The sequence below is a fragment of the Pelecanus crispus genome, chromosome 12 (genome assembly GCF_030463565.1).
Source record: "Pelecanus crispus isolate bPelCri1 chromosome 12, bPelCri1.pri, whole genome shotgun sequence".
NCBI lineage: Eukaryota > Metazoa > Chordata > Aves > Pelecaniformes > Pelecanidae > Pelecanus > Pelecanus crispus.
In genome coordinates, this window is record NC_134654.1 from 19,099,837 (window position 1) to 19,122,184 (window position 22,348).

The following is a 22,348-nucleotide window of genomic DNA, read 5'->3' on the forward strand; positions in this document are numbered from 1 at the left end:
TTACTTTAGAAGTTTTCTCATTACATTTAGGGTAGATCCCCTGTACCCCGTCCCAAAATGGTTCCAGTGGTTTATGTAATTAAAGAGCTGATACAACTTGTTTCGTTTCTCAAATCCTGGAGCTTTGGGTATTTTACTGTGATAGGCAGAGAAAAAACAGCTGCTAAACCCACCAAACATTCCAGCAATGGCCAGTTCAAATTCTGAATGGCCATAGAAGGAAGCAGGGTCAAAGATAATTGGCCCAGAGTCATCCTCAGCCACATTTCCAGCCCACAGGTCCCCATGCAGGAGAGCAGGAACAATTTCTACGTCACAGAACATTTCAGGAATCTTTAGCTGAAAAAGCATGAACAAACACATAACAATTAGAGTTTTGAAGAAAATATTAAATAAAGTACTGTACTATATAAGAGACTAAGCTGGTCAAATACTGCCTGTTTTCAGTCCTCATGGAGCGCTTTTGAAGTTGATGGCTACAAGCATAAACCTAAACTGTAAGCCAGTAATAAATGTTCTTGACTTCTTGACGAAGCTTAGCAAATCATTTAACTCACAGTCTAGTATCAACATCTAGTATTAATGTACTATTTCTAGACATGGATTGTATTGGCTGTCACAAGAAATATAAAACAAATTTCATTTAAATTAAAAGGTTTCAGTGGCAAAAAGGGCAGCAGTAAACACCTCTACCAATTAACCAGAATTAAGTAAACAAATTTGTGATGTAGAGCTTGCAGAGGAATACATTCCTGGCTGTTTCCTAAGTGCTGCATGGAGTGTGACCTGAACCACAGTCTCAGCTGTGAGCCTGGACCAATTAAAAAAAATAAAAGTCTGCCCGGGCAGCAGAATCTTACCTACTTTGTAACACCAAGTTCTTAGATAGGATTTATCATCTTACTATTATTAGCTGTATTCTAAGAAATAGACAGGTTTATTTTCACTATCTACTAAAAAACTGAAAGAGCAACATGAATTCCTTTCAGTTGACAATGTTGTTGGACCAGCTGTGAAGCTAGTCCAGTTACTGCTGTTCATTAAAAGCTATGTAATTCTCTTATAAAACACCTTTAAAATTCCACTGATACATATTTCCTAACATTCTAAAAAACAGATTTGAGACATGGTTCATACTTTTAGCTGTGACCAAAGTTCTCTGGCTTCTCTGTCTCCATAATCTTTTTCAATCAAATCCAATTGAGCTTGGAGTCGGTGACGAATAAAGAAGGAAGGCCAATCACTCTGCCATTCATTCACCTAGAAAATATGATACAGAGGTTTGTAATGAACAATTTTAACATGTACATAGTCCGTATTAATAATACATAGATATCAAGTTAAAATGTTCAATGCTGACACAATGGCCTAGACAATGTTAGTATGACCTACTCACAATGTTATTAGACTTTTTGTTGATTGTTCTTTTGGGAGTGATGCTCTATTCCATGCTTAGGTGGGGCTGTCTTTAACATGAGACATAAGTTGAGGTTCTGGCTATTTTCATTCATTCAAATTTCCTTAATGTATTTTAGAGGGAGAGTTTCTGGTGAGATCATTTCAGTTGTTCCATATTATATTCCTGTCCTGGTTTCAGCTGGGATAGAGTTAGTTTCCTTCCTAGTAGCTGGCATAGTGCTGTGTTTTCAATTTAGTATGAGAATAACATTGATAACAGCTGATGTTTTAGTTGTTGCTAAGTAGCGCTTACACTAGTCAAGGACTTTTTCAGTTTCCCATGCTCTGCCAGGTGCACAAGAAACTGGGAGGGGGCACAGCCAAGAAGATAGTTGATCCAAACTGCCCAAAGGGCTATTCCATACCATATGATGTCATGCTCAATATAGAAACTGGGGGAGATTGGCCGGCAGGCAGCAATCGCTGCTCAGGGATGGGATGGGCATTGGTCAGTGTGTGGTGAGCGGTTGCATCACTTGTTTCTTTTTTTTCCCCTGGGTTTTGTTTCTCTCTCTCATTGTTCTCCTTTTCATTACAATTTTTATTATTATCATTATTATTATTTTAATTATTAAACCGTCCTTATCTCAACCCTTGAGTTTTCTTACTTTTGCCCTTCCAATTCTCTCCCCCATCCCACCAGCAGGGGTAGGGTGTGATGCTTCGTTGCCGACAGGGGCTAAACCATGACAGTTCTAAATTCTTGCTAGAAATACAAAAGTATCCATTCATTTTTATTGGGCAATGCATTTCTAATTTGGTGAAAAGTTGTACTTAGCAAAGAGTTTGAGATATTGAATGTTCATTCAGTTAAACAGTAGAATGAAATTCTACCATGTGCAGAGCCAGCAAATGACGGATTTGTCTCTGAGAGCCTTTTCCAATGTCTTATGTAATGTGTTACATGACGAGGCTCTCGAAAAGCAGTGGATTTTGCCATTTGAGATCCATATAGTATGGGTTTAGAAAACGCAAAACCAAGACATGGTATGTGAAGGGATGCTTATTTTATTAAGTATCACCAAGCTGAAGAACCACCACACAATTTCAAATTCCTATTCAACCCACTGGGTCTGCTTGCTGCATGCATTGTAGCAAGCCACACACGTGGAATAGCCATCATATTCCCTTCACTGTCAGGTCAGAATGAAACAGTGAAAGCAAAACTGATCATAAAGCAAATTAATGGCACATTAAACAAGCTTTTGTATAAGGAGTTTACAGAACTCTGTGAGTACATGTTAGCTTTCACAGGCATGGAACGTACCTGTGGTATATAACCACAGCAAGTGGCTGTATGGAATCCAAACTTATCCACATACTGAGACTCAGAGTGACCTGCTCCTTTACCTAAGAAACAAAATCAATATTGGGAGTTTTGACATCCTTCCATAGTAAAGTTTGCAAATGCAGAACTAAATTTCAGAGAATAGGCATACAAAATAATTTTAAGCAATAAGTTACACTTATTTCACGGTCACAACCCTCTCTAAAGATCAAAAGAACTCTTAAACTTGAAGATACTGAATGGAAATGGAGGCACAGTAAGTCAGTTAGTGACTTTTCTTTGGATAAATGAGTTAGACATTCAGGAACAGAGTCCAGATACCAGATCCGCACTCTACTGTTCCAACACTTGAACATGTTGTCATTAAACATGGCTTATTTTTGAATCATAGATTATTTGCGACCTGCCAGTAATGTGGCCTTCACTCAAAAATAATGGATTATAATATGTCTACCACTAAGAGTCGAACCCAGTCCATCCCTGAAGTCATGGGAAAGACACAGATACAGACTGGTGGTTTAGATTTTAATATTAACAACTGTAAAAGAATAACTCTTTGTATAGCTTCCTTTTTTTTTTTTTTTTCATTTACACCTTAATCCACTTTCCAAAGAATGATGGAAGGTGTCTTCATTGAAGTCAATAGAAACTGGATCATGACCTTATACTGCTGAATTACAGTTGTCTTTAAGGAGCAGCAATTGTATATTTTGCTACATATTTGAGTTCAAAAATGTGATCCCCAACATCTTTTAAGGGGAACTTAATTGTGTGTTTACTAACTGGGACCATATTCTGTAATAAGTTAATTGTCTAAACCAACAGTAAGCAAAAAAAGAGGATGTCTGTAAGGCTAAGAACGTTTTAAGAGCTTGATAGTACATGAGGCTGAAAGGTTTAACTGACACTGAAAAAGGCAACTAGTCCAAATTTTCAGTTTGACTTATGAAATGTTGAAAGCTCTAACTATCAAATATTAGCACTATTTCTTACTAAATTTCAGTATCCACGTAATTTTATACAACAAAGTATATACAAAAGGAAGAATTAAAAATAAATTAATTTAGGTTTATCAAGGTTAAAATTATATGTATAAAATTATAATAGTAATTACAGCTCCTGTGTATATAATGTACATTTGAGAAGTGTGGCATAGGGACAGGAGAGACATATCTCATGAAACAGTGTCCCGGTATTGACTTTAATTATCATTAAAATTATAATGCAATACTGTACCACAGCCAAATTAATTATTTCAGTTTTGGTTAAGTACATGATATCAATACTGTACCAACTGTGTTTTCCTCCTTTCTCAATTTCTCTCCAAGTTTCTGGTTATAAAGATGAAGATCTGCTATCTGCTCTCCAAGCTTTTTAGAATATCTGTAGGATCAAAAAACAAAATGAAACTGAAACAAGACAAGTGAACAAAATATTACAGGGAAAAGAATCTCAATTAAATATGACCAAATATATTTTTGGCAAGTATAGAACCTTAATCAACTTCATAAGTACATGACAGGGAGCAAATGACTGGACAGCACTGAAGAAACAGGCTGTAACATAATAAAATGAACATAAGTCAATGCTCTTGCGAGAAAGGTAAACAGAACACAAGGTTGTATAAACAGGTGCATAGAGTACAGGAGAATTAAGTAATCCTCCTTATAAGCTCCACATTAGTAAGCAGAGAATAGAACATGGTATCTACTTTTGGGCCTCATATTTCGAGATCAGCTGAACAGCAGTAAGAATGGTAAGTCTAAAAAGAAGCCATAGACAAGGATTCAGTTGAGGTTGCTTAATGCAGAAGACAGACTACTAAAAAACAGTTAAAATATTGCTCAGATATCTGAACAGGAGCTGGAAGGATGGAAACTAATTTCTTCTCCATGCCCAGAATGGGTAGAAAATCATAGGTTTAAAATTGCAACCTGGGGGACTGAGGTTAGACATTAGAAAAATCTTTCCTAGGAACAGTGGGATGGATTGGAATGGACTGTTTGGGGAGGCTGTGAAATTGCCATTATTCTCCCAATAAAAATAGACAGGTTGGACAAACAACTGCCAGAGGAGCCATAGGCATTACTATGTTCCCATAGAGGCCTGGAACGAAGCAGTTAACTCCTGAAAGCCTATGTTCAGGAGCCTATGACTCCCAAATTCCGTGTTCAGGTTGGTTGATGGACGAAATGGAACTTCATGTTATCCATCCATTTAGTTCTTCCTCACCCTAGTGCCTTTGACCTTGTTGGCTGGCTTCAATCACACTTGAAGATTATACTTAGAGAAGCAGAGGTTTCAAAGACACAAGAAGCCTATAAGTTTAAAGAAAACTGATAGGCTGGGAAAAGAAGCTCAAATGAAAAATCTCATGAGGGAAAGATGGATAAACTCAGCCATTATCACATTCACTTTAGTCACATCTCAGCACCTGTGGACCAGCATACAAAGCTCCAGGTTAGCAATAGCATGCCATTTCTATTGCAGGTAGAAGGTCAGGAAAAGCAAAATATGGGGAAGGACTGTATACACACATATATATAGATATATGTATGTATATTTTTTAATATATACACATACACAAACATGGATCTTGACAGATACAAGCTCTAGCTCTCAGAGAATAGAGAGGTTCTTCTCAGGAAGTTTTCTGACTGACTCCAAGATATAAGAAAATACACGCCAAAACACAGTAAAAAGAAAGAGAGATGTACAGACATACTTGTTGAGGTGTTTCATCTTTAGGTACTCCATGACAAACATTGCTCCTCCTCCAGGTAGGTCAATTACTTTTATAGGCTGAGGCACTCTCACAATATTGGTTTTCTGGATAGCTTCCAAACTTGCCATTTCCCCTTCAAACATTTTTCTAGCCTGTCAAGGAATAAGAATATCCTTCGGCTAAACTATGTATGTCTGCAAAAAGTACTCTGGAAGAAATAGCCTTGTTTACGAAGTTACAAGGAATTAATTCATCTTGATTAAAAAAATGTAGCTGCAGCAAGCTTTCAGTCCACACAGGGAGACTTGAGTACCTTAATTCTAACTTCTTTTTTTCCCAAAATTCATTCCAGAGTAGTAGGATATGTCACATTTCACCATAATTTCCAGCTGCTTATGGAGATACCAAACTGTAACAGTATCTCTGAGGATAATACCCAAGACCTCCTCCTTCAAAACCACAGATGACCACTACTAAATGAAGTAAAAGATTGAATCCTTAAACTGGTTTGCCTTTCCATGCAGGTCAATGGCCACCAGATGGAGACGACAGTACAAATATTAAGCCTGTACTCTACATTTCTGAAGATGCTGTTCTTCACAGCAGTTTTAGAATGTTTTCGATATTGATGAAGCAAATTTCTGATGCACTGTGGTGTTACAAAAAGCCATCGAGTACCGTATTCATTTAGTAACAGAAAAGTCAAGAACTTGGCCTGAAAAATTGCAAGAATCTTACTGCTAGAAATACAAAAAGCAATGGCAAAGTTTGAAACCTCTGTAGCTTTAAAAATAATACATGAGTTTTAGCACTGGCACCCTGTTTCCTCCCTCCCACTATTCTGTCCTTCCAGCTGAAACATGAAAAAGAATGCTGTGAATGCAAATTCAGCTTTAGACTTTTCCACGCTAAGTACTACAATAACAGCTCTGTACTTAGCCTCTTTTTTTACACATTGCAATGCCAATTGTTGTTGTTGAGCATTATCACATTGCATTATACCTCATTTTGCATTAACCAAACATTCTGCATTAATACTTGATATAAAATAGTCTACAGCTTTTAAAAGAAAACTGAAAGGAAAACTAGAATAATTAAAAGTCAGCCTGAAAATGCAGAACTCTAAATTATTAACGATCAGGTGCTTTTAAAATAAAAAGCTCTCTACATCCAACAATATTAGTAGTTAAGTATCTGCTAGCATTAACCTGAGGTTTGTGGTTGATTTTAACAAACACTCGTCCACTGTCTGTTTCATAACCTTGGCCTTGGCTAATGTATCCTCCTCCCGAGCTTCCGAACGCCTTCAGAATGGAAGTTTTCAATTCTGTTTTCAGGATTTTTTCCATGGTGATTTCCAGGCTGCTGCAGCTGCTTTCTGCTAAATCCACTGCAAAACAAGATTAAAGGTTTGGGTCCTTCTTTCCCTGTCACTCTGCTATGAGGTAGAAAGGGCCACCCACAAAAAAAAAAAAAAAAAAAGAAAGAAAAAAAGCCCCCCCAAAAAAGGCAAATCCAGAGGTAATGTTTCAAAATGTTTTGCTTCCCATGGGCTTTTTTAACTATACATGAAAATTAAAAATCTTTAGAAATATTTGCTGGAATAAAATTGAGAGGTGTGTCCTGGGTCCTCTCTCAACTGTGCTGAGAGCTGCTGGTATTTGTAGTTTGGACCCGTTTTTCTTTTTTAAGGTCTGTGATCGCATTGGTAGAAGACGTCATTTTTAAACCGATCCACTAGAGGGAGCTTAAATGCAACAATACAAATTGCGCACATGTATTGTGGTTATTTAAGATTAAAAGCAAAAGTTACAATCCATAAGGATGCAATTAAATCGTGCTGCTGACCATAAGTCAGCCACCAGAAATATGCGGAAAGGTTGGTGGGTTTTTTCTCTGCTTGTACTTGCTTTGCGTGGACTGGAGTTCTGTTGCCATCACAGAAATCTTTTGAATGCTTTCCCTTCTTGGGACATAATTCGATCTCTTGTAAGAGACAGTCAAAAGATTTTTATTGCCCGAAAGTGTCCTCAAGTCAGTGAGATAGTAAGGTGCTCAGGGCTGGACATTATCAAGTGAAAATTCATAGTAAAAGCATCAAGCTACAATAAAGAAATTTGGGGTACTGTTCCTATATAGCCCTCCAGATTTAACATGATCTTTAAGACATCATTTCACCTTTTTATCTCCTTTCACAATCTGTAACACACAGAAAGAAGATCCCTTGGGTACTACTGAATTTAATTGCTTCATACTTGCAAAGTGCACCGACACCTTCAGGTATAAAGTGTTAAACCTTTAAAACATGTTATCATAACCCAGACCCTACAATATTTGTTTTAATAATGTCTGTATAAAGATAACATATTTGGTTAGGTGGCTACGACCAACTCCAAGCACAGTACAATCTGTGGAAAAGGCTGCAGTTCTTGTTCTCACTTGGAGCAGCAATGCCTACCATCTCCCCAGGAATTTCTGGATTCTGTTGCCACTGTTGCACTTGCCTTTCATGCATTTCTCTCTCTTTTCACTACAATTTGTTTGCATCGATTTATATAAGATAGTTGGTTTTAACAGAGAAAGGAATGATTACTGGACAAATGCTGGCTTCATTTAGGTAGGCTTTTCACTACATTCACAAATGGTTCCAGTCCTACAGGGAGTGAAAAATATTGGTATAGTACAAGTTATTTCTCAAACAAGTAATTTCTCAGAACATAGCTCCTCATGGTATGCGGAGCAGCTGGAACATACCAGACCTCAAAGGGACAAATTGGCTAAGGAGGAACTTTTCTAACATCCAGATTTATTTGAGCAGGACATTGCTTATAGAATAAGAGCACAAGCTGGAAAAGTGCTGCTCATGACCTGGACTCAGAAACAGTGATTCAAATACAGAAGAGTACTCATTACAGCAAGAAGCCACATTTGAGATTACGTATCTTGCTTGGGCCTTTGCATTTTATGTCTAAAGTAACCAGTGACTGCTTTGGCAATCCTTCTACAAAGCCCAGCTGTAATATTCTGTAACTGTCACATCACTGATATACTAACTGTAAAATAGATTATTCACAAAACAGAGCTACAGGAAAGAATGTTGTGGAGAGGTAGAGGAGAGTCAGCACTTACTCTAGGAGTCTCAGGTAGTTTGCCCATACACTCTCATGGAGCATTTGTGCCTAGAAAGTGAGCCACAGCTGTTAAAGCAAACTATGCCCGGACGACAGGAAGCTTAAAGCATAAGGGCTCAGCATGTACATTAAATCACAGTAAACCAGTGCACATGCACTCAAAGCAACTCGATTATGGCTGTAGGTCTTGGACAGTTCATGCACTCAAAGCAACTCGATTATGGCTGTAGGTCTTGGACAGTTTATGCACTCAAAGCAACTCGATTATGGCTGTAGGTCTTGGACAGTTTAAGGCAGTTAGTTAATATAACTCATATGACTGATTTATAGATAGTGAAAACGCCAAGCAACTTGAATTTCAGGATATATAAAGCCCTAAAGAGTACCCTACTATTAGAACAATGGTCTCCAGCTGCTGAAAGGAGGGAATCATACCCTAGGTTGCAATGGAGCTCCTGGGGAAAGAAATAAAGTTTTCTGGCAACAAAATAAATTACAGTGAGCAGGGACCCTTGTTTCTGCATAGTGAAAGATAGCCTAATTCATTTTTTCTATTTACCTGTTAAGGGGAGGGGAAAAAAACCAACAAAACCAAACAAACCAAAAGCCCCCCAAAAACCAAAACAAACAAGGAGAATGGATCTTCATCCACAACATTACTACTGAACCCAAAATTTTTGCAGTCTAGTATGCCACGGACTTCTCTCCTACAATTTCCAGTGAAGATGCCAATAGTTACCGACTGTAACACTTCTTTCAGCATTCTGACATTTTATTTTTGGTTAAAACAGGGCTGTGTTAATCCAAATACATTGCATCACTTACATAGCCACTTACATGGCTACTAAGCCAAGAGATAGGAAAGCCGCCTGTTTGCTTCCACGCTGGATCAATACTGAACTGGTAATGCAGAGGTGAAAGGCCTGGTTTCCTAACATTTTTGTTCACACTGTTTCAAGTCAAGCAGCTTCAAACAGCATCATCTCAAACACTGGAAGTAAAACAACTCAAAAGCATCCCAGATGGGCTCGAAGGAACAGAGTGCTTGAAAAATACCCCTGGTAGGTCAATGAAACTTCCTACCACAAACAATTCAGCACCATGGCCAGAGCACAAAGGCAAATATTGATTGCAGCAGTGAGCTGTGAGAAGACAGTGAGGAATTACAAAGGACTATTTACGTGAGTGTTGCTGGGCTCCTGGTTTAAGACCTGTCCTCAGGGTTACGCTTGTAGTGGAGTCTGTAATTGTTTAGTTTCCCAGCTCTTGCCTTCTTGTTTTACTCACAACTGCTTCTAATATATTTGTTCTCAAAGACTGTCCAGAAGACAGATACCGCCATGCATACCAATGAGAAAAAGATTGTTTACTTCTCCTTTGGGAGTAACAGTATCTAAAGAATCATAGGAAACAAAGAAGCTATAGAAAAGTGTAAGCCAAGAGCAAGAAAAGTCTTTCCATCATAAAAACCTCCCTTCCTTTGACAGAAGTTAAGTTTGTCAGTAAGGAACTATCCAAGGGCAAATAATTCAGAGCTCCTTTAATCCCATAGATCTGACCTTCAGTATAACTGCACAGGCTGTAGCTCTGTGTACAATGTCAACCATGTCTTGGGAGACTTTGGTGACTTCTTGGAGATTTCATTAAAAAATGTGTTAAAAAGTAATTGAGTATTATTTTACAAAGAAAAATAATAAAACTATTGTGATTCTGGTGTGGCTTAGTTACCAGAAATGTATTTTCCCCTTAAATCTTCTATCACAAACAGTACCTACAAGACAAGCTAATTATATACCACTTCCCACCTGCTTTTACTTCTGCTAGAACAGTCCAGCATCAGTTAAAATCACCAGATCTATTTCGGAACAACAGTGAAGACAAAAAGCAGGAAGAAAAACAGTACTAGAGTGCAACATTTGTATTAGCAGTTTTTGCAGATGGCAGCAGTCCATGAGAATGCAAACAAACAAACAAAAAAAAAATCACACTGAAACGTAGGGTATATAGGAACTGTAAGCAATTCAGCAGAAATACAGGTTCTTGCAGAGAGGTTCAAAGTGGATGCATTTTCACAATGAGGACAGTCAAGCCATGAAACAGGTAGCCCAGAGAAGTTGTGCAGCCGCCATCCTCGGAGGTTTTCAAGACCAGACCTAAGTAACCTGGCCCGTCCTCATAGCTCATCCTGCTTTAAGCAGGAGATTGAACTAAATGACCTCCCAAGGTCCCTCCCAACCTGAATTCTCCTATGTTCTTAACCATTGAGTCCAGATTTCCAAGTTTCCCTTCCCCTAACTCCTCTCCTAGGCAGAAGCTGATGTTATTAAAATTATGCTCAATCATATCTCAACCTATTAATTAATTCTTTAAGGAATTAATTTAAAAATTTAGTTTAAATTAAAAGATACAGAGAGATCTGGTTTTCAAAGTATTAAAAACAAATGTCTTGAGATGCTTTAGTCTACATATGCCATACATGTATTGTGATCCATCTTGAGAAAAGACTTAGAAACATCATGAGAGGATATTACAATTTTTTACAATATACAAATACATGCACACTGTATATTTAAGAAAACCTCAGTGGTTCTTTTACCATTTTTCCTTGTACAAATAGGAATGCAAAGTCAGCAAAATTATGATACAGAACCAGGAAATACGGAATGAGAGCACGGGTACAAGGAAATGTACTCGCCAGATTTAGAATGCACGGAGGGAGCCAAGAGGAAGGTATACATGAAAAGGAAAAGCAGAACATGTTAGCTTTAAACTACAGGAGAAAGAGATAAAGAATAACAAAGGCACACCTGGAACACAGAAAGCAACAAAATGATCAAAGAGAATTCTAAGAGCAGTGCAGAACTATACAATACATAAGAAAAAAAAAATTACCTTACAATACTGCAGCAGTTCCTTCTTCAGGATCCACCAGCAGCCTGCCTTCAGAAGAGAAGATCTCATCCTCTTCTCCATCCTCTGATTCAACTGCTGTCTCTAAGAACTCAAAACCAAGGGATCCATGGTACCATAGAGCTTGCTGTTACAATCCATTTGTATTCCTCTTTACACCCCCTTCCATTTTTAATTGTAGCGCAAAGTGGAAAAAGTGAGCATAATATCCCTAAAATTAAAGCTCTAAATACAATTGTTTCTATTTACATAACCTGCATACAACACAATTTTCCCTCAATCATAAAAATATTTTGATTCAGTTCTATTGGGAAAAGGCGACTTTGAAGACTTACTGTTTATTGCTCAAGTCTACGACTGACAGAAAATCCACCTTCATTATCACTTTTCACCTTCTAATGATAAAAAGTATTTAGGTATTTTAGCAAAATAAACATGTTGAGTTGGTGGAGGTTTGTAAACAGAATGACCTTGTTAAATAACTTCTAACTTTATTATGAAGGCATATGGAAATGAACAGTTAAAGGATCTAACCAGATTGACTGCTGGCTAAAATTCCACAGCATTTCTTCAACCAACTGCGCTAAGCAGTGTTAAGTTTGGGTGAATGGGATAAGGATAGGGGCACAGACATAACATTTCATCAACAACATCCAAACAGCTGGTACAATACATAAAGTCTGAAGGCACAGATAGGACTGATACTGTAACCAAACAGCATGTAAATTTTCTTCAGTGACACACTGCTCCATATTAAAATCCATGACCACGTTCCCATAAACACCTTTGCTGAATTAATTGTCTAACAAACTAGGGACCTTTAACAGGTTAGAGCAAGTAGCTCCCCAAGAACAGACGCAAGCTGTACGATTTTAATTCAGAAAACAGAGACAACAATAATCAGCTGGGAAACTTTTTATTTAAGCAACAAGGTAAAAGTAAAAGCTATTCTACCAAGCAAGGCTTTAAAACTTTTTGTAGCAAAAGTTAAACAGCCAGGGAGAAGAGTAGCAGAATTAAGGAGAGAAAGTTATATCAAGTGATAGTCTTCTCTAAACTTGCTTCCAATTCTTATAACTGCAAAACCAGCAACTAAAAAACCCTTAGGAATCTGCCAAAATCCAGTGAAAAGCATGTTTAATTAATTAAAGTCATTCCCAAATACTCAAAATGCATGTTAGAAATCATGCATCTTTCTCACCTACCTGGTACACTTGCACTGAAATATCATTACCAGCCTACATCAAAAAGAGTACAATTTCAGTGTTACCATCTTGTAGGTACAAGAAACAGCTAGTCTGCAAAGCTACTGTTAAAGAAGTTCTGACACCAGTGTGGAGCTGCTTTTCTGCGAGTTACATTTTAACTTCCTTTGGTTTCGTGTCTCTTATCCCAAGGGCTAAAAAGTGCACTCAGTGGGGACTGAAGGAAAATGTTAGCTTACGGCACCTGTGGTCTAAACTACAGAAAATTTATGTGAAGCCTCTACCATGACCAGATGGCATTATCCTGTGGGCAATGACAACAATCAAAAAGTACATCTTCTGTTAGTATTAGTGAGAAAGTACATCTTCACAGGATGTGTACATGTAAAGTGTCTTACCAGAAAAGATCTTTAAGAATGCACACCATTGGACAAAAGCATAATCCAAAAAAGAAGGGAGTGCTAGTTCTGGTGAAAACAAAATTGCTATAGGTAAGAGCCCACTGACTGGCAAGCACAGAACAGCCTACAAGAATGCCACAAGGCACCAAAATGCACATGCCAGAAAAAATTGTAAGTATTTTCATACAGCTTTGTAACAACAGGAAGCAGTCTCCATCCAACAGAATCACATTAGCATAATGAATAGCAAGACCAAATAATTTCTCACAGTTCCCATTATATAATTTTCTTGTTGACTTTCAAAATATTTTGTAACATTGTTTTCATGCACATAACTGGACATGAAGAGCTGAAAGAGCCCGGAGCAATCTATCATAAAGGTGGGCAGGGGGGAACAGCAAAAAGCAATAAGCAACTTTTTTAGCCATCTCCTCCGTAACTGAGAACAGCAATTTTCCATTTCACAAAAACTTCTCTAATGTTTTCCATTAGGGTGCAAATGCAAACCCTGATATTTCTCTACTCTGAAGCACATTTGGTCCCCACATCTCTCCCAAAGAGAGAACTTCTTCCAAATGATTTACACCTGAGTGCTTGATTTGTATTAACTTGCCTAGTCTCAAGCATACAACGTTTTCTTGACACCAACAGACCTTTTGTGCAACTGAATAAACTCCTTCCTCAAGATATTTCCCTCATAAAGGTATTCCCAACTATCCTAAAAAGGGATGACTATGTTACACTTGGTATTCAGCAGGACTCACTGATTCTAGGTCTTTAGCTGTGCAACAAGGTCAAGGATCTAGTAGGTTTTTTTAACATTACTACTCCTGTAGCTGCACCCCCAAGTATGGGGTTTTCCAAGCAATGTAGGAAGTATTCTGCTTAGGCAGAAAGTCACTTTATAAGGTTTCTCATAATGTTTAGAGAAGACCCTCTGTACCCTGTGCCAAAATGGTTCCAATGGTTCATGTAGTGAAAAAGCTGATAAAGCTTTAGGCGTTTCTCAAACCCTGCAGCTTTGGGAATTTTACTGTGATAAGCAGAGTAAAAAGAACTGCTGAAGCCACCAAACATCCCAGCTATGGCAAGCTCATACTCTGAATGGCCGTAGAAAGAAGCCGGATCGAAGATAATTGGACCAGAATCATCCTCAGCTACATTTCCTCCCCAGAGATCTCCATGCAGGAGAGCAGGAACAATTTCTAAGTCACAGAACAAACTGGGTATCTTCAGCTGCAGGGGGGAAAAAAACAAGATGTGTAAGTACTATATTTTAAGGTGAACTATTACAGAGTTTTATCTGCATACATGCAGAGCATGAATTGAAACTTCTTAAAAGTCCATTAAAAAAACCCCATAACTTGAAACAGCATACAACCTAGTCAACAGAGATGCTGAGAAAATCAAGAGAATTTCTATTTTTCATAAAAGCCAGCAGCTGAAGAATAGTCATCCAAATGTTTTTTAGCACTAAGAAAATAAAAAAATTAAAACCGCATTCAGTGCTGCAATATTGACCAGCTTTAATAACAACCACAACCACCCACTTCATCATTAGAAGGCTCAGGAATCTCTCACCAACCTTGAAGGGATTTCTACAGAGTAGTACCCAGATAGCTAATACTGCAGTCACTTAATCAGATGCAAACCTTAAGTGAATAGATGATGTGCAGAACAGTACTCCTTATATACATTTCTCATCATGAACATGTTACAGGGAATGAGAAATGTGATCTTGATCTAGTATTTCCCAAACAGTAAGGCAAAGTGCTATCTGGCATACATTCACTTTGGAATATTAGCATAGGGTGATATGGCAAAAGCCATCATACCTTAGAATAAAGGGCATTTTAATCCCTAAAAGCTGGAGTCTCTTACCAACAGAACCTGGAGCATACCAACAAACAGGAACTTTGTGTTATGAAAAGAAAATCTAAACAACTGATACCTATCGATCACTATAATGTGAGAATTTCTCCTACCTGAAGTTGTGCCCAAAGTTCTCTTGCTTCCCTGTCTCCTGAATTCTTTTCGATCATGTCCATCTGGGGCTGGATTCTTTGCTTGGCAAAGAAAGTCACCCAGTCATTCTGCCAGTCATTCACCTGAAAGGAACAGGATTGCAGATATTAGTTCCACACCACACAGAAGACAGATTTTTCTTTTTCAAATAAAGTCTGAAAGATTATACAGACTTTGTGCTGATACCTTCCAGGACAGTAAATGCTACTATTTAATAGACTGTTACCTTAAAATATTAAATTAGGGGAATAAATAATTTTTTGTAAGTGATAAAAACTAAGCAATTGAAGAGCTATGAATGTCCAATGCAGCTGTAAGTGCTGTCAAAGCACTACTTCCCTTAGCAGGCTGAATAAGGGTTTTTCTTTTTATGACACCACAGAAATAAATGAATTTCCACTATGATAATTTTGGACCTTTGTGTCACTGAAGGGAAAATAAGATAAACTTAAAATTCTATCAGTCTGATGAAGTACAACCTACCTGTGGAAGATAGCCACAGCAGGTAACTGTATGAAAGCCAAATTGATCCACAAACTGGACTTCCATTTGCCCTTGACCTTTACCTTTCAAACCAAAGACAAAAATCCAATACTAATGACAAGATTCTAAGTACCTGCAATGCAAATGGACCTTAAAAACTAAGCAAGGGTACAATGTTGCTTCTACTGAGAATAAAAAAAAAAAAATGCACCTTAACATTCTTTTTGTTACAATGGTTGTTGCTGCTGTTTTTTAAGTTTAAAGCTTTATGTTAAGTAGCTATATTATAATCTTCATAATCATATTTTGAGCTAGCGTATCTCCTCTGATACCATATCCTTGCAGAAACTGTGGGTCGGGACCCCAAGGGTCCCAAATTGAATAAACGTTTTGCTTACAGAGATCCAAACAGAGCAAATAAAAGCAAAAAGAAGACCCCCTGCCTGGGTGTTTCATCCAAATCTATCTTCATAATATATTTAGGGGAAGAAGACAAACTTATCCTGAAATAACAAAAGCTATTTTAACTATTTTGTAGATTATTATTAACTAGGTTAAATTTGCAAACAGCTGTGTACTATACCGACTGTGCTCTCTTCTTTCTTCAGCTTCTCTCCAAGTTGCTGGTTATGAAGGTGGAGATCAGCTAGTTGTGTTCCAAGCTTTGCTGAATGTCTAAGAAACAAAAGTATTCTTAGCAACACTGACACATGAATAAATCCAGTTCTTGATATTCCAGGAATTACTTTAAAAAATTTACCAAGCAAGTATAACAATTTCTGCATCTCTAACAAAGAACATTTTGAAAATATTCCAGTCATAAACACCTCTTCTTCCTGTAAAGATTATGTATTAACACAGAACAAAATCTACTTACATGGTTGTTTCTGACAACACTATTAAAAGTAAGCAGCAATCATAAATTTAGTAACAATAAGAAACTATCAATTCTAATTTCTGTGTGATATCACTTCTATATGAACTTTCGGTAAAATATCTGTAAGAAAAGCACGCACAGCATGTTATGCCTTTTTTTTTTTTTGGCAAACTGTCTTAGGGAAACAGAGCCAAACAAGACCCTCTTTATATCTCTCTCTGTCTCTGGCTTGGCCTCTCTAAAAGGTCTAGAAGATGGAACAGTCAGGTGGGCCTTATTTATTCATTTATTTTTATTAAAAGCTTATCCTCTACACAGTTCAGAAAAGCCTTGCAGTAATTACAAACAACTCTTACAGCCAGTTGCCTCCCATGTTAACAAAAGTATGCCCCTTTTCCTGTCTGTGACCTCTCACATCTTTCCCTGTTCTCAAGGCACTGTCATTTAAGGCAAAGTTATTTCTTCATTTTGTTCCTGCTAACACAGATTGTAGCTATTCCCTGAAATTTGTATGCCAAAGGTTGCATTTGCACACTTTTCATCTCAAGCAGCCCAACCACAACAAGATTTCTGCTCCTTCTCTTGGAGCTCACTGGGGGGTCTTCACAAATTAGAAACTCTGTGGACGAGCAGGATGAGGGATAAGACTTCAAGCTGGCTGCAGAAGTTCTGAGACTGGGATGAGAAATTGGTCATGCCCTCCTCCGTAATGGAATCAGACAGAAGTATTATCATCATATTTTAATTTTCTCAAGTGTTTGCGACAGAGAAGGGCCAAAAGTTTGAAACTATCAAAATCAAGGTGACAGTTGTAAAAATATTGAGAAGAGGATTCATTCATTTGGGGAAGTGCCTCTGCATGCTTGTGACAAGCAATATTAAACACTGGTTCTTATACCAAAGGCAAGTACACAAAACAGGTGATCAGGTAGGTCATTTCCGTTACTGCAAAAGGAACCTTACTGTAAAAAGATCTAATTACCTAAAAAAGACCCCAAACAAACCCAAAACTAAACAAAAATCACACTCACTTCTTGATGTATAACCAATTTTCTAGGTAAAGTATTATGAAGTATTTTATACAGTTCTCTGCTGTATAACTTCCCAAATGTATCTTGACTTTAAAGAAAAATTAAAACAAGTTTCCCCTCTGAAAACAAGTGACTTAACTGTCATAATAGTCAAAATTTCTGGTTAAAGGATGCAAAGATAATACTGTGTTTTACCTGTTTAAGCCTCTCATTTCCAAATGTTCCATCACAAACAGAGTACTGCCCCCAGGCAGGTCTATAACTTTGATGGGTTTAGGCACTTTTATTGTCCGCGTTTTCAAGATGGCTTCCAAACTTGCCATTTCTCCCTCAAACATTCTTCTGGCCTGCCAAATATTAAAGGAAAGCATTAGTCTCTAAGAACACCAGGCACAGGTAAACAAAGCTCTTTCACAAAACTAATCAAGGCTGTAATGTTAAATAAAAAGCTTGGAGCATGTGGTTACTGCATGTACAAGATACAGGTAGATCCACACCACCAGACTTGACAGTAATTTTACAATTGCAGGTATTTCACTTCATAAATTGACTCCGTGGAAGTGACTTAGGTTCTAGCATTCTCTGTATTCATAAAAGTAACTTAGAAAGTCTGTTTACAACTGAAGGACTGCAAACTGCATATATATAAAAGATAAGCGATATTTTACTAATGGATTATGTAGCAAATGTCTAGAAAGCTATGGGCAATACACATCGTCACTTGAGAGACTAGAAGAACGGTACTGACATTCATAGTCTTCATGACTTTGCTGACACAGACTGCTTAGTAATACAGCTGATCTTCAAAACAGTCTAATTTGCAGTCACAGAACGATTTTCCGTGGCCTATTTCTTTTGTCTCATGAGGAAAAAAAAAAAAAAAAAAAATCAATGATAGCAGCCAAATGCCCCTTACCGTACCTGCATACAGAAGCCCTTCAAACCCAAGCCACTACCAACTGCATTTGCTTTGAAGACATTCAGAATTTAGGACCTATTTCTGCAACTGTTATCCACACTGAGTAAAATCTATCCTCCTGAGTTCCTCCACTGACATCAGTGACACTGGTCACACAAAGAAATACTACTCTAGAAGAGTTAGGCAGAGGTTGCAGAAAAAGGGTATGTGGGAAATCTATGCTATCTGCTAAAAGCAAAAGCAAAGAAATATAATTAATAAAATAGAAAGAGAATACCAGCCCTTTAGTACTGACACATGAAACACTGTCAAAGGACAATTTGCTATAGACATTGACTAAAAATTCCAAAGCCTACAGGAGATCAAGAATGAAGAACTGCTGAATTACTGAGCCATGAGATAGCTTTGTTCAGAGGAAATCAGTAAATACTGTATCTCTGTCTAAAGCATCATACTAGGTTGAAATCAGCTGTTAACCTTAGTAGAGTAAAAACCATAGTGTTTTCTAAAGAATTTTGTTTTTCTAAAGAAACTGCTGATATACAGCCACTGCTGCACACACAGCACAGCATTATAATACAGTTTGGCAAAGTTTGCTTTAATCAGCACTCAGAATCCACTCACAGGCAAAAGCATAGAAAATGAAATGATTACTGAATAAAAAATCTATCCAGATCTTTTTTCCCAAGCCCTATCTTGTAGCTAGCTGGATTGTACACCTAAATACACAATTAACAAAGGCCTAAGTGGAAGGGCTATATTGCTATCAATTCAAAATATTTTCAGTCTAATGTAAAGCAGAATAAACTTTCTACATTTTCCCATCAGTGCATCCACCCAGCTCCCTGATATGATCACAAAGCATAGACAAATTTAGAATAGATGTAATTGCATACATGCTTTCAAAAACATTTGTTTGCTATTAAAGGCAAATACAACTTCTGACTTTTGTTCTTCCAGTGAAGCTATTCATCTAACAGATACAAGCGTAGAGTACCTTTAAAGTAAATTCCACCTGATCTCTGCTTTTGCAAATAAGGATGCCATATAGGTATGTTGCATTATATTTAATCTCCATCAAATGCTGATATCTACCTTTTACAGTAGCTGGTACCAGGTATTGAAAGGACAAAGCAGAAAATCTTGAACAACAATTGTGGAAAAATACCATTTATTGAGAAAAGATCCTTCTTATGTGCAGGGAATTACTGGTTTTGTTACAACAAAGAAAGATGCATACCATCAGAAGATAATTTTATACCTTCTAGATTGCTCCAGACACTTTCACAGCATATGCAGCCGCTGTCATACAACCATTATCCCAGCCATAATTGACAACAGCACGTCATTGTACTGCATGCCCTGGACAAATAATTACTGATACCGCAACAACATCCCACCAGAAAGGCTACTTCCCATCCCAGTGCCTACCCCCACCGCGGTCTCCCCATCCCGGGGCACCCCCACCGCAAGCCAGGCTCCAGACCCACAGCAGCCGCCGGCCAGACCCTCACAAGGCAGAAGCTGCCAAACGAGGCCGAACTCTAACCCCGGCGACAGGCCACCTCCCTGACACCGGCAGTCGAAATTTTACTGAGGCCAGCCGGCAAACCTCCCTCCATCAAGAAGAGGCCGGGGCCGGCTGAGGCCAGCCCGCCGCCCACCTCCTCAGCGCGACCGCCCTCACAGCTGCCTCCCCGCCCCGGGGTCCACCACACGCACCCCACCCTCACTCCCAGCCCCCCGCACCTCCGCCTTGGAGTTGCTCTTCACGAACACCCGGCCGCGGTCCGTGTCGTAGCTCTGGCCCTGGCTGATGCAGCCACCCCCCAAGTGCCCCGTCGGCCGGAGCACCGCCGTGCCCAGCTCCCGCCTCAGCGCGTCCTCCATGCTGCCTGCGGGGCCTGCACCGCACTGCGCCTGCGCGGGGCGGCTGCGCCTGCGCGGCGCCGCTAACGGCGCGCGGGCGGGCGGGGCTAGCAAAATGGCGGCGGCCGCCGCGGTGGAGGGGGAGAGGTTGGCGAGGGGCCCGGGCGCTGCTGGGGGTGCAGCTGGCGGTGGGGACTGGCCAAGGGTGAGGGCTTGGCTGTAGGCGCTGGGGAAGGGCTCTGAAGGAGTCGCTTCTTCTCGGCTGCGGGAGGGAGAAGCGTAAAGTCGCTTCTCGGAGACAGATACGGAGGAGTGGGGTGCTGGGCTGCCGTGGCCTGGCCTCAGGGGAGCGAAGCGGTTGCGGCTCTGGAGGAGGTGAAGGGGCTTCCCCTCCGCATTGCCTCCCGCTGCTGTACCCGGGCAGCCACATCTGGGAGAGTCCCTCGGCCCGGTGGGGTTGGGCAGGATGCTAAATAGTGCCAGCCAAAATCCCAGCTCTCTTGGAACGTGTTTTGTACTGCGGAGCCTGTAAATATGCTTTTGTTTGAACTCATTTTCCTTGGGCATGTGGTGAATTCTTCCCTACTATAGATGCAGAGGATGCAAGTGTCAAGGAAAAGATGTTGCAGTAGGACAATATACGTAACAAAGGGAATGGATAGTAATTTTAAAATACTTGGATTTTTAATGTGCTTTCTGGCCATTATGAAGGTACATGCTCAAATTCATTCTGTTCTTCAACAATAACAAGAACAGTTTTCTATCATTGGACACTGGCCAGCATAGGTCTGAAGTAATTTAGTATGTTCTTTCCTATTAGAATTTGTTATTTATTTAGCAAGTAACTTATTTTAAAATACAAATTTCTAAGCATAGAAGCTGGAAGAGTTCCTGCTGATCTTTAATTTGTTTCTTTGTTAGTGCAAGATTGTCTACTTTCATTTTCTACAATTTCCTTATATGTGTGTGGTCTCACTGGTTACAGTCACTGATTCATCTTCAGTTATTCCTGACTACCTCCCTATTCACTATACTGATCTGTCTTGCTTGGGGTTTTTAAGAGTATTACTGTGCTGCCTGATCGATTTAGACACTTAAGGACATACATCCATTTTTGTATAGTAGTTTACACAAACAGCGATTAAGATTAATTTAGAGTTACTGATGTGTACTTTCAAATTTTAAACTGGATTTTGCTTTGGAAATTTTGTTTTGGGGGTTTAGTGCAGGAGGATTACAGCTCAGATTCCTCTAATGATTCCTGTGCAGCAGCAAAATAGCAAGTGGTGAAAGGACTGAAGTTCTTTATTTCCAGAAGATCTATGTACCTTTCCTTTTCAGGAGTTTTCATACAGCTTTAATTATTTATTCATTTGTAATCTGGACTTCGGTCATGTAGAAACTGATACTTTGAATTTGGCAGGGTTTCTGGATCTACAGCAATCCAGGCAGACTTACCATGAATATTTTTGCTAGGCCTCTCTGTATGTGGCCATTTCTACAGAGCCTGGACAAATCATCAGTGTGCTGTGTTTGCACCAGTTCCACAATTTGTGAGATATATTAGACTTATGAGATGTGTCGCACATTCTGAGCATCTGTTTGCAGGAGGCATGGGCTCCCAGCTCCTGCAGATATTGGAGTCAGGCGAGAGCCGGGATTTAAGAGCTGCCTCTTCACAGATACACTTTTCAGTGCAAGTTCCCAGCTCCAAGCCCACCCTAAGCCTGCTGCATGCCATCTTTGGCCTCTGTACCATAGATTACTGTTCCCCATTGGAAGTAAACTATTGAGTCAGGCCCCAAATGTGCTCACAGAGGACTACCAAAAAAAAAAAAAAAAAAAAAAAAAAAAAAAAAGCTTAGCCATATACTGAAGTTGTTCATGTAGTGCAGGTCTTGCCTGCTGTGTGAAGGCAGTGCGTACCACAAAAGGCCATGTGGCAGTGTGGGTTGACTTTGCAATAATCCTTTCTTCCCTGCCTCCACTCTTTCCCCCCATGTATTATTTATTCCTGTTTTAGTAT

General features: G+C 39.0%; 2 protein-coding genes across 3 annotated transcripts; both read right to left on the reverse strand.

The window, feature by feature from the left end:
• Positions 1–6,845, reverse strand: LOC104030812 (fructosamine-3-kinase). The gene is made up of 6 exons (XM_009482631.2): positions 6,680–6,845; positions 5,472–5,623; positions 4,038–4,129; positions 2,726–2,808; positions 1,138–1,260; positions 1–339 (listed from the first exon to the last, which is right to left on the reverse strand). The coding sequence occupies exons 1-6, from the start codon at positions 6,818–6,820 to the stop codon at positions 1–3; spliced, it is 930 nt and encodes a 309-aa protein (XP_009480906.1). The 5' UTR covers positions 6,821–6,845.
• A 5,683-nt stretch (positions 6,846–12,528) lies between these two features.
• LOC104030811 (ketosamine-3-kinase) lies at positions 12,529–20,343 on the reverse strand. 2 transcript variants are annotated; one of them, XM_075719584.1, is made up of 6 exons: positions 20,203–20,343; positions 17,730–17,881; positions 16,210–16,301; positions 15,627–15,709; positions 15,104–15,226; positions 12,529–14,354 (listed from the first exon to the last, which is right to left on the reverse strand). In XM_075719584.1, the coding sequence occupies exons 1-6, from the start codon at positions 20,341–20,343 to the stop codon at positions 14,016–14,018; spliced, it is 930 nt and encodes a 309-aa protein (XP_075575699.1). In that variant the 3' UTR covers positions 12,529–14,015. The 2 variants fall into 2 exon arrangements, with proteins under 2 accessions (XP_075575699.1, XP_075575700.1); XM_075719585.1 differs by lacking the exon at positions 20,203–20,343 and adding an exon at positions 19,715–19,788.
• Between the last annotated feature and the right edge of the window lie 2,005 nt (positions 20,344–22,348).

Bases quoted from the DNA above. Each gene is read 5' to 3' on its own strand.
- LOC104030812 (XM_009482631.2), bottom strand. From the start codon at position 6,820: ATGGAAAAAATCCTGAAAACAGAATTGAAAACTTCCATTCTGAAGGCG. The intron at 4,130-5,471 runs GTATGTCTGTAC...TTGATCCTACAG, and splicing joins AAGATGAAACACCTCAACAA to ATATTCTAAAAAGCTTGGAG. The intron at 340-1,137 runs GTATGAACCATG...ATGCTTTTTCAG, and splicing joins AACTTTGGTCACAGCTAAAA to CTAAAGATTCCTGAAATGTT.
- LOC104030811 (XM_075719584.1), bottom strand. From the start codon at position 20,343: ATGGAGGACGCGCTGAGGCGGGAGCTGGGCACGGCGGTGCTCCGGCCG. The intron at 17,882-20,202 runs GTGCGGGGGGCT...AATATTTGGCAG, and splicing joins AGAGCAACTCCAAGGCGGAG to GCCAGAAGAATGTTTGAGGG. The intron at 14,355-15,103 runs GTAGGAGAAATT...TCCCCCCTGCAG, and splicing joins AACTTTGGGCACAACTTCAG to CTGAAGATACCCAGTTTGTT.